Source organism: Gorilla gorilla, chromosome 19 (assembly GCF_029281585.2).
Source record: "Gorilla gorilla gorilla isolate KB3781 chromosome 19, NHGRI_mGorGor1-v2.1_pri, whole genome shotgun sequence".
Lineage (NCBI taxonomy): Eukaryota > Metazoa > Chordata > Mammalia > Primates > Hominidae > Gorilla > Gorilla gorilla.
In genome coordinates, this window is record NC_073243.2 from 33405423 (window position 1) to 33418127 (window position 12705).

The 12705-nt window shown below is 36.2% G+C and overlaps 1 protein-coding gene across 3 annotated transcripts in view; it reads left to right on the plus strand.

Moving 5' to 3' along the window:
* Positions 1–12705, plus strand: part of AP3B1 (adaptor related protein complex 3 subunit beta 1) — a 296004-nt gene that overhangs the window by 22673 nt on the left and 260626 nt on the right. For all 3 annotated transcript variants that reach the window (XM_004058672.5, XM_055366969.2, XM_055366970.2), the window contains exon 2: positions 4704–4779. In XM_004058672.5, the coding sequence (XP_004058720.5) occupies positions 4704–4779 (76 nt within the window). The remainder of the gene's footprint in view (positions 1–4703; positions 4780–12705) is intronic.

Consider the following 12705-nt stretch of genomic DNA (forward strand, 5'->3'; position numbering starts at 1 on the left):
GTTAGTACATGTGAGGTATACATTGGCTCAGTTGGGAAAGGCGTGACAGCTTGAAGCAGGGGGCTTACAGGTTACAGGTGGATTTAAAGATTTTCTGATTGGCAATTACTTGAAAGAGTTAAGTTGTTATTGAAAAACCTGGGATCAAGAGAAAGGTGTGGCTGGGTTAGGATAAAGGGCTGTAGAAACCAAGATTCTTATGAAGTCTCTTAGGTGGCTGCCTTTAGAGACAATAGATGGCAAATGTTTCCTATTCAGATCTTTAAAAGTGCTGGACTCTCAGTTAATCTCTTTAGAACTGTTAGAGCCTGGAAGGGGAAACTATGTAGAGATCCTTTACAGATGCAGATTTTCTTCCACAAAAGGCTGCTTTGCAGGGCCGGTTCAAAAATATGGCAAAGAAGCATATTTTGGGGTAAAATATTTTGATTGCCTTCTTTATATGTCATGTGATGTTATGCTAGAGTCAGGTTGGAAAGTAAGCCACGTTATGTAGGGTTAAATTAAAATCCATCTGATGAGAATTTATGGTTTGTAGGGCAGGACTCCTCAGGCCCCTTAGGAATTTGGGCAAGAGAGAAAAAAGTCAGAGTTTAGTCCTCACAAGTACAGAGGAATAATCTGAAACTATTCATGAGATTTTACCTTGGATTTTTAAATGAAGACGTTGTTTGTTACCCTGTGTGAGAGACATTTTAAATTAAAGGTAAATGAGATTACCAAGAGTTGAGGAAGGGTCTGTAGCCTTTTTTCTTTTTAATCTTGTGAACAGTATAGGAGGAATATTCATATTTATTTGGATAATTTATGATTCTGACTTTTAGAAAGTTTGTTTGTTTTTTGTTTTTTGAGATGGAGTTTCAGTCTTGTTGCCCAGGCTGGAGTGCAATGGTGCCATCTCGGCTCACTGCAACCTCCACCTCCCAGGTTCAAGCAATTATCAGCCTCTGAATAGCTATTCAGCCTCCTGAATAGCTGGGATTACAGGCATGTGCCACCATGCCAGGCTAATTTTGTATTTTTAGTAGAGATGGGGTTTCTTCATGTTGGTCAGGCTGGTCTCAAACTCCCGACCTCAGGTGATCCTCTTGCCTCAGCCTCCCAAAGTGCTGGGATTACAGGCTTGAGCCACTGTGCCCTGCCTAGAAAGTTAATAGATGGGTGAGCAGGTAAAGACACTAGCAATGGAGTTTTTTGTTTCTATTCACTGTTGCATTTATTAAGTGGAGGCTTTGTGCCAAAAGTTTTCCCCCTATATTACCTCATGACTTAAAAATTTCTTACTTATTATGTTTGTTGTTTCTTTTACTTAATAGAATGAAATCCCTATGAGGGCAAGGGTTTTTCTGTCATTTTTGTTCATTGCTGTGTCACAAATGCGAATGGAGAACCAGATGAGAATAGAGCTACAGAATCAAAAGGAGGAGGGAATTTCAAGATGAAAGAGTAGTGGTCATGGGTATCAGATGTCAACAGAAAGAGCCAAAGTTCTGAGCACTCTGCAAGGGAAGCTTAGATCCTAAGTGAACTGAAAATGTTCCTAAGCCTTAGAATGTTTTGCACAAAAACATTATTATTATGAGGGCCACTCCCTTTGGCTACATAGCACTGGGAAATGGTAAGTTCTGACTCTGTTTCCAGCGTTTTTTCTGCACATCCATTCATATTTGCAGTGCACCACTTGGATAGTAGCATCTTTTATTGGAGTGGTTCTCTATGCCTAAAGAGGTGCCTGTCTTTTGGAATTTTTTGGTAGGGCTCCATAAAGGTCCAACCTTCCCTTCGTTGAATATTTTTATACATCCTTTTTTGGGCATGTATCTCTGATTGGAAATTGCTATTCCTTATCACTTTTCCAGTCCATGATTCCTGGATGTAAGTTTTAGGTGTTGCTTTCTATGGTATATAAATTTTGGTGTACCATAATTTTGAGGAAAAAGAAGGTAACTTTGTAGTGTGGGGCTCTCAAATGGTAAAAGTCCTTTCTTTTTCTTTTTAAAATTTCCAGTCCAATATTGATGGATACTTCTACAAAATACAATAAAAAATAAATTACTAGAAAAATAAAATGGGCCAGGCGTGGTGGCTCATTTCTGTAATTATGATTAATTACAACTTTGGGAGGCCGAGGTTGGTGGATCACCTGAGGTCAGGAGTTCGAGACCAGCCTGGCCAACATGATGAAACCCCATCTCTACTTAAAATACAAAATTAGCTGGGTGTGTTGATGCACTCCTGTAATCCCAGCTACTCAGGAGGCTGAGGCAGGAGAATCACTTGAATCCAGGAGGCGGAGGTTGCGTGAGCCAAGATCACACTACTGCATTCCAGCCTGGGTGACAGAGTGAGACTGTCTCAAAACAAAGAACAAACAAACAAAAACATAATAAAATTAAAGAAAAATAAAATGAAAAAGGCACACAAAATAAAATACAAGCCCCACTTTTTAAATTAGATTCAATAAACATAAAATTACATTGTCAAATTGTTCCATCACGTTTCTCAATGTGCTTATTCTGAATTTTGGTACCTATCTCCTCATGGGTTGGTAACAAAAATTTGTGAATTAGTCATGATTCTTGGACCAGACTTTCTCAGATCATACTTTAAGTAGCACTGATATAGTGTACAGTACTACATAGTCTTAATTTTCCCCTTAATTTATGTTGTCTTTAGAAGGAGTAGAAGGTTTTAATGAGTTATGGATTATAGATTTATTAAAAAGAGAGGTAATTTACACTACATAATAGCCCTAACACATCCCTAGTTCTTATATATAACTGGTAAACTTTATTTTTCAGTTATAGTTACTAGTTCATTCTGGGGCTAAAATAAGAATGACTTTCCTGGTAATAGTAAGATTTGCCTTAACTGTTCAGTTATATATTCTTCTCTGTCCTTTGAAACTTAAAACTGGCCTATTTTGAACATGAAAGGAAAAGTTATACCATTTAACACCACAAGATGTCACTTATGTAAAAATAAAGTTGGTATCCTAATACTCAAAGCTAGAAAGCTACAGGTAACTAGGTAAATGAAGACACAGGTAAATTAAAAATGAATATATTTGAAACAACTATTGGTTTTCAGCAAAGAGTTGAGGAAAATATTGCTAATTCAGCATTATTTTGACTCAAATATTGATATTTAGCAAAACAGTATCTAAGATTTATGCAGTAATACATGTTAACTGATCACATTTGAATCTACATAATGAAGAAGGTAGACCTAAAAGAACTTAATAAAAGTTAATGTATTTTGAGGGTAAAGTAGGTGTTATGGTATTAACTTTCCTAAATCTTTACTGTTTTGGTGACAGGCAAAGAGGAATTTGGGAAGAAATATGTAATTTATATCAGAATTTTAAATAGATCCTTATGACATATGTGAGAAGTTGCATATTACATCAGGTTGAAACAGTGCCTAGGATTTTTCTTGTCTCTTCCCTGAACCTCAGAATTATTAGTTTCTCTTCCTATATTAATGCAGTATTTGTTGTTGAAGACTAGCTTTTCTGTTAAACATGAAGAGCAAAACCTTTAGCTTTAATATTGATATTCTGTTTTCTTGTTTTTAGTTTCAGAGAGCAGGTGCTTGTTTTGGGCACTCTGGGAATTTGGGCTTTAGATGAGCAAACCAAGTTTCCATTAGTTTACGAGTAAGACTATGCCTGGAATTAGAGGTTGGGCTGTTCTAAAAATTGACACTTCATTCCTCTTCATTGCTCACTTCTCTCTCCAGATAAAACTGGTAGAGGAGAATAATGGGACACTTTGGGGAACAGAAAAGGGGAACAAGCAGGAGAAAATTGTTTTCTGTTTTGGCGTGTGTGTATGTGTGACCACATTTCCTTTCTATTTAGTTCCTATCGAATTCTTTTTTTTTCTTACCTAACTTCAGTAAGATTTTTTTAAGGTTTCTTTTAGGGTTTAGGTTTTTCATTATAAAAGTATACATAGTATACATAGTCATTAAGTAAATAGGAAAATACAGCAAAAAGTAGAAGAACAAAATACAGTTACATATATAGTTCCATTAATTTCTCTCCCTTTTCTGTTACCTGTGAAATCTGAAAGAGCCTGAAAAGTTTTATGCAGGGATCCTAAATTCCTTAAGGTGAACATTTATAGTATGTGTAGTAGTTGTATGTTCTCAGAGACAGTTTTTATTTATTACTACCTCTACTGTTTAAATATTTTCAAGCTGTATTTTTAGTTAGGAAGAAGTAGGTGTTTTAATTATTTAATTGTATTTTGTCTTCTCTACTGGTCACCATTGCATTTAATTTTATGAGCTGTTTGGAAAGTAAGGCTCATTTTTTTCATAATAAATTTCATTGCATTTATTCCTTTTGAAAAAAATGTGCTTAGCTTTTACTTATTTTCTTCTTGCAATGACAGTTTGTAACATTTAACCCTTGTATTAGTTTGCTAGAGCTGCCATAACAAAATGCCACAGACTGGGCGGCTTAATCAGCAGAAATTAATTTTCTCACAATTAATGCCTGGGAGTACAAGATCAAGGTGTTGGCGGGTTTGGTTTCTGCTGAGGCCTTTCTCTCTGGCCTGCAGATGGCCACATTCTTGCTGCAGTTATTTAACATTGCCCATGATATTACTTCTAATTCTTATGAAAATGATGTATTTTAAGCTATCTAATATAAAAATCAAAGTATGGATTTTTTTTCTTCTCTTTTGTCATAGGAATGAAGATCTTAAGCAAATGTTAGAGAGCAACAAAGATTCTGCTAAACTGGATGCTATGAAGCGGATTGTTGGGGTAGGTAAAATACTCATTTACTTCAATTTTGGAAAAATGGACAAGCAGTGATTATATTATTATATATATATATATATAAATATGTTAAATACCAAGTCTAATATTCTGTTTGCCCTTAATATTAACTTAGAATTTCCTGTCCAAAAATGTTAAAGAAAAAAATACATTATTGAAGTGTCAAAAATCAAGAAACTTAGGTTTTAATTTTATCTTTTCTCTGTTTTAATTTCCCTGTATCTAATTTCAAGGTATTTCTACTATGAGAATGAGGTAGTTAGTCATTTTGAAGACAAAATAAGATGATATACAAGCTATTTTGACTTCCTACACAGAGGGATACTAAAGAATGATTTTTTTTGTCCTTTCACAGCCTAAATGTTCTGAGCATACTTTCATCTGTTTTTCAAATTCTCTTACTACCAATAGAAACACTTTATTCAGTTTAGAAGCCTAGAACTTCTAATAAATATTATTAAATATAAGAGCATTCACCAGTGTTCAGCTGTAAAGCAAAACATAAACAATTGATTAATAAGTTATGAGGATCCTATTGCCAGAGAATTAAAGATATAATATAGTTCCTTAATTATTTTTAATGTTTTAGTTTTAATTTTTTATTTTTCCAGGATTCTAGTTGTATATACCATCTTTAGTAAAATAGTTTTGCAATTTATGTTGCACTCTCTATATGTACTCATTTGATTTTCCACATTCACAGAGAAAAAACTTGCTTAATTCCAGTGACTATCTGATGCTAAGGAGTTTTGCTTTTGTTTCACTGGAATCAAATTCATAAAACTGATTTTTCTTATTAATACTATCCTTTTTATCACCACCATTGCTGATTTTATTTTCCACTTAATTTTATATAATAAGGTCAAAATTGAATACATTTGCATAATTGCTTAAATAAACTACTGTAATAAGGCGATGACACAACTAAAACAATACTGTTTTCCAGCAGGTGGTGCCATCGTATGAGAGCTTCAGATCTCTTTTCCTTTCTTGATATATTAAAGTCCAAATAACAGGTATCAGCATGCTCTGTTAAAAAGTGAGGTGGTATGAAAATCAAATATATTAAAGTCAAGTACTAATTGTATCTGTAGGACATCTGTAAGTGACTTGATCCTTGCTTTCATGTTTATGTCATTTGGCAGTATAGGGGCAATTTCGAGGATTCCATTGTAAATTTTTGATTTGTTAATGTTATGCTCTATACATAAGAGTATTTATGGGCAGGCAGTTCTTGCTTTGCATGGCTTTTATACATACGAATTTCAGTTACTACAGTTTAGTTAAGTGACACCAATCCCCTAACAATATGGTTCAAATATCATTTACCATGGTGTATTAATTGTGTACTTGGATAATGTACAAACTTGACTGCTAACTCTTCATTCTACAAATAACTATGTAAATTACATGATCCATGATCAATCATGTCACTTCTTTCAAAATCTGTCAGTGATTGGTCACTGTCCATCTGTTACTCAGTTTATGCACAGACAACAAAGCATGTAGTTGTACTGCCTCTTTGTCTCCCAGTAAGAAACACATGTGACATTTTACAGAAATGAATAATTGAAAGAGGCATTTGCCCAACAAAGTGAAAATACAGCAAAGAAATGAAAAGTGATAACATGTAATGAAAATCAGGTAGAATATAAATGAAGTTATACAGAAATAGCTGGCTGTGGAACTATTGACATTACACGTTTTTAAGAGACTGAATTTATAGCTGGAGGAACTTGGTAAGGTGAGATTTTCAACCAACATAAATGATGAAAGTGATTTTGTTGAAGAGCATGAAGCTGTCTCAGAGGAAGTGATGCTGTCCGAAGACCTCACATTCATTAAAGGAACTCTAGGAGATAGTTGAGAACATTGAAAATACAAAGGGTAAAATGTTGGAAGCTGATCCAGACTTAGAAAGGAGCATGATAATTTACTGAGGAATACGAAAGATGCTTCCTCAGTATCATGAGTTAAACACTGATAAGAGAACAAGTTCTGTTCAAACCACTCTTGATAAGTTCATTTTCTTTGCCTTGTTTTTTGTTTTTTTAGAGACAGGGCCTTGCTCTGTTGTCCAGGCTGGAGTACAGTTGTGCAGTTGTGACACATTGCAGCTTTGAACTCCTGAGCCCAAGCGATCCTCCCACCTCAGCCTTCTGAGTAGCAGGGACTACAGATGTGTACCACTATGCCCAGCTAATTTTTTTATTTTTATTTTTTGTAGAGACAGAGTCTTGCTATATTGCTCAGGCTGGTGTAGAACTCTTGGTTTTACTTGATCTTCCCACCTCAGCCTTTCAAAGTGCTGGGATTATAGGTGTGAGCCAATGTGCCTGGCCAAGTTAATTTTCAATTTTTCTAATGTTTTAAGTTATAGTGTACTAAATATTGATTTTTATTATTTTTTCACTTTCCTGTAAATTTATAACTGACAGTAAAAGAGTTATTAATGCTTTGACAGAAATTTTAAATAGTATCCAGGGATTTAGTGAAATAAATTACCTTAATGGGATGTAAGAGCCATAGTTTAAAGAAATAAATAAGGGCAGTCCCTACTTTGCGTGGTAGTGCAGGTCTATGCCCTGCAGGAATGCAAGCGGAAACCATGGAAAGAAATTTTAATAAGCCAATTGGAAAAATTACAATTGATCTATGATGCTTAAAATTTTTGTCAAAACAGGAAAATTAGCTGAGTCTGGTGGTATACTGTTTTGAGTTAATGACTGTAATAGTTTTGTATAATCTTTCCAGACGGACTGTTTATCCCTTGTTCTTTCCCTTTCTTCCTTCAATAACAATGCTTTGGTTCTATGTATGCTTTAAAGGATTCAACTTGGGGCTGTTGCTTGCATCTTTTAAAAAATTATTGGGTTGGAAATTGTTTAAAAGACCAAGATTTTTCTGCAGTATTAGTGTGCATCAGGATGAATTCCTGGTTATCAGGCCTGAGGTTTTACTGGTGATGTGACACCTATAGAACTTTAGTGGGTTTTCTATCAGCTTTGCTCCAATGTAGTCTCTGGAATACAAAATAAGGGTCAGTTAACTTTCTGTATCTCCATTTATTCTTGGCTGTTGATTCTTAAGAGTTACTGTTGGGTCTGAAACCCTTTGAAACCTTTTCTCTCTGTTTTTGTTACCTGTGAATTAACTAGCAGTTTTCTGTAAATTCAAAATTCTGAACTTTTATCTCATCTTTATTGCTTTGAAGAATGACCAGTGGAAATTAAAAATTAAACATAATTTCATCCTTTTTCAAAAAACTGGGTTTAAAAATTATGTGAATTTTTGGATCTAGATTATTATTCAATATAGTCATGCATCACTTAGAGTCATGCATCGCTTAATGACAGGGATGCTTTCTGAGAAATGCATCCTTAGGCAGTTTGTTGGTGTGAACCTCATAGAGTACTTAACACAACCTAGTATACTTACACAAGCTTACTACACACTTAGGCTATATGGCATAGTCTATTCTTCCTTAGCTATAAATCTGTACAGCATGTTACTGTACTGAATACTGTAGGCAGTTGTAACACAATGGTAAGTATTTGTGTATCTAAACGTATCTAAACATAGAAAGTTACAGTAAAGATACAGTATTATAATCTTACAATAAGATTATATATGTGGTCCCTCCTTGACCAAAACGTGGCACGACTGTAATTTAAAAATAACACAAAATTCAGTCATTGTAATATACCACATTAACAGAAGGAAAGGGAAAAATCCCTCACAATCATCTCAATTTATTCGGAGAAAGATTTGACAAAATTTAATACACTTTGATGATAAAAGTACTCAACAAACTAGGAATAGGAGGAAACTACCTCAACCTATCTGTTAAAGAGCAGGTGTGGAGAACCCAAAACTAGCATCATACTCAGTAGTGAAAGACTGAAATCTTTAACTCCAAGGTCAGAAACAAGGATGCTTGCTTTTACCACTTCTGTGCAACACAGTATTGGAAATTTTAGCCAGAACAATCATGCAAGAAAAAGAAATAAAAGACATCCAAATGGAAAAGGAAGAAGTAAAATTATTTTTATTCACATCATCTTATATGTAGAAAACCCTAAAGATTCCACAAAAAACTGTTACAACCAATACGCAAGTTTACCAAAGTTGCAGGATAGAAAAGCAACACACCAAAATGACTTGCATTTCTACACATTAACAATGAACAATTTGAAATTAAAATTAAACAAATATTCATTTATAATAGCATCAAAAAGAATAAAATATTCAGGAATAAGCTTAACCAAGGAGATGAAAGACTTGTACACTGAAACCTTACTGAGAAAAATTAAAGAAGACACAAATAAATGGAAAGACATCTATGTTTCTGGGTTGGAAGACTAACATTGTTAAGATGTCAAAATGATCTGTATATTCAATGCAATTCCTATCAAAATGCCAATGATGTGCTTGGCAAAAATAGAAAAAAATTCATCCTAAAATTTATATAGAATCCCATGAGTCCCTGAATAGCCAAAACAACCTTGAAAAAGAGCAAAATTGGCTGGGCACAGTGGCTCACGCTTGTAATCCCAGCACTTTGGGAAGCTGAGGCAGGAGGATCATTTGAGCCCAGGAGTTTTAGACCAGCCTAGACTACATGGCAAGACCTTGTCTCCACAAAACTAATAATAAGAAAAAAATTACTACCTGTGCCTGTGGTCCCACCTGCTTGGGAGGCTGAGGCTGTGGTATCACTTGGAGTGAGCTGTGTTCATGCCACTTCACTCCAGCCTGGGCAACAGAGCGAGACCCCATCTCAAAACCCTGTCTCAAAAAAAAAAAAAAGAAAGAACAAAATTGAATGTCTCATACTTCCTGATTTCAAAACCTATGACAAAGCATAGGTTTTGTGGTACTGGAAGACATTGTGGTACTGGAATAAAGACGGACAACGTATAGACCAATGGAATACAATAGGGAGCTCAGAAATCAACCCTGACGTAAATGGTCAAATGATTTTTGGTAATGGTGCCAGATCAATCAATTGGGAAAGGACAGTCTTTTCAACAAATAATGTTGGGGAAACTGGATTATATATATATGCAAGAAAATGGTGTTGGATTTCTTTCTGTATCACACCATAAATAAAAATAAACCAAAATGGATCAAAGACCTAAATGTAAGAGCTAAAACTATAAAACTCTTAGAAGAAAGCATAGAGAAAAAGCTTCATGACATTGGATTTGGCATAGGATTCTTAGATACAACACTAAAACAAGAACAGTAAATAAAAAAAAAGTAGATTATTTGGATTTTATCAAAATTAAAACTTGTGTGCATCATAGGATTCTGTCAACAAAGTGAAAAGGCAACCCATAGAATACAAGAAAATATTTGCAAATCATATATCTGATAAAGGATTGATATCCAGAATATATAAAGAACTCCCACAACTCAATCATTAAAAACCTACCAAATGGCTGGGTGTGGTGGCTCACGCCTGTAATCCCAGCACTTTGGGAGGTCGAGGTGGGCGGATTACTTGAGGTCAGGAGTTTGAGACAAGCCTGGCCAACACAGTGGTCTCTACTAAAAAGAGAAATCTCGTCTCTACTAAAAATACAAAAATTAGCCAGGTGTGGTGGTGAGTGCCTGTAATCCCAGCTGCTCGGGAGGCTGAGGCAGGAGAATTGCTTGAACCCAGGAGGCAGAGGTTGCAGCGAGCCAAGATCACGCCACTGCACTCCAGCTTGGGTGGCAGAGTGAGACCGCGTCTCAAAAAACAACAACAACCGGTGGCTCACGCCTGTAATCCCAGCACTTTGGGAGGCCGAGGTGGGCAGATCACATGAGGTCAGGAGTTCGAGACCAGCCTGGTCAACATGGTGAAACCTCGTCTCTTCTAAAAATACAAAAATTAGCCAGGTGTGGTGGCGGGCGCCTGTAATCCCAGCTACTTGAGAGACTGAGGAAGGAGAATTGCTTGAACCCGAAAGGCAGAGATTGCAGTGAGCTGAGGTCGTGCCATTGCACTGCAGCCTGGGTGACAAGAGTGAAACTCTGTCTCAAAAACAAAACAAAACAACAACAACAAAAACTGACCAAATGAAAAAATGGGTGAAAGACTGGAATAGACATTTCTCCGGAGAAGATATATAGATGGCTAATAATTACAGAGAAAGATGTACAGCATCACTAATTATTAGGAAAATGGAAATCAAAACCATAGTAAGATCACTTTACACCATTAGGATGGTTATTATCAAGAAAACAAAATTGTAAGTGTTGGTGAGGGTAGAGAAATAAGAACTCTTATGCATTGCTGGTGGGAATGTAAAATGGTACAGTTACTGTGGAAAACAGTATGGTGGTTCCTTAAAAAACTAAAAATGGAATTATCACATAATCCACCATTCTCCTTTTGGGTATATACAGACAACAGTTGAAAGGAGATACTTGAACAGATATTTCTACATCAGTGTTCGTAGCAGCTAGAAGCCAATAGGTGCAAACAACCCATGTGCTCATCAGTGGATGAATAAACGAATGTGGTACATCTGTGCAATGGAATATTATTCAGCTTTAAGAAGGAATGGAATTCTGATGTATGCTACAACATGGATGAACCTTACTTAAGTCATTATGCTGAGTCAAATAAGCCAGACACACACACAAAAAATTGTATGATTCCACTTTTATCAGGTACCTAGAATAATCAAACTCATAGAGACAAAAAGTGGAATGGTGGTTGCCAGTGGCTAGGGGGAAAGCGAGAAATTGGGAGCTTGTCTTTCAAAAATCATTTTGGACATTTATTTTAAATATTATGAACCCTATTAAAAATAGTTGTGTAGGCATGAGCTCTGTCCTACTCATTATGCTTTCCCTTTTTTTTTTTAAACTTACATTCCTCCTCATTCTTTTTTTATTTTCTATTTTTTATTTTTGAGATGGAGTCTCGCTCCGTGGCCCAGGCTGGAGTGCAGTGGTGTGATCTCAGCTCACTGCAACCTCCGCCTTCTGGGTTCAAGCAATTCTTCTGCCTCAGCCTCCCAAGTAGCTGGGATTACAGGCATGTGTTACCACGCCCTGCTAATTTTTGTAATTTTAGTCGAGACGGGGGTTTCATCATGCTAGTCTTGAACTCCTGACCTCTGGTGATCTGACCTCTGGTGATCTGCCCTCCTCGGCCTCCCAAAGTGATGGAAATACAGGCATGAGCCACCGTGCCCGGCCCCTCCTCATTCTTTAGATTTTTGGTTTATTTTCAGGTGACGGGGGCATTTCATTTAGGAAGAGAATGTAGATGGCATTCTTTCAAAGTCCTTGCCTGTCGGAGCAGGTTTCTATTTTTTTTTCCATGGGAAAATAGATTACTTAAGAATAGTATTGTTGGGTTGCAATGTTTTCTTTTCCTTAGATTTTTGTAGATTTTATTCTTGATTTTGTCTGGCTTTAGCTGTACAGAGCAGAAATGTGATGTGATGACAATGAGATTGCTTTTTTAAAAAACATTTAATTTTTATTTCTTTTAATTTTATTATTAATTTTTTTTTGTTTTTTGTTTTTTTGAGATGGAGTCTTGCTCTGTCGCCCAGGCTGGAGTGCAATGGCCCAGTCTCAGTTCACTGCAACCTCTGCCTCCTGGGTCCAAGTGATCCTCCTGCCTCAGCCTCCTGAATAGCTGGGATTACAGGCGCCCACCACCACACCCAGCTAATTTATTTGTATTTTTAGTAGAGTTGGGGTTTCACCATGTTGGCCAGGCTGGTCTCCAACTCCTACCGTCAAGTGATCCGCCCGCCTTGGCCTCCCAAAGTGCTGGGATTACAGGCGTGAGCCACTGCACCCGGCCATATATATATATTTTTAATTTTAGTGGGCACATAGTAGGTGTATGCATTTTGGGGGTACATGAGATGTTTTAATACAGGTGTGCATGTGAAA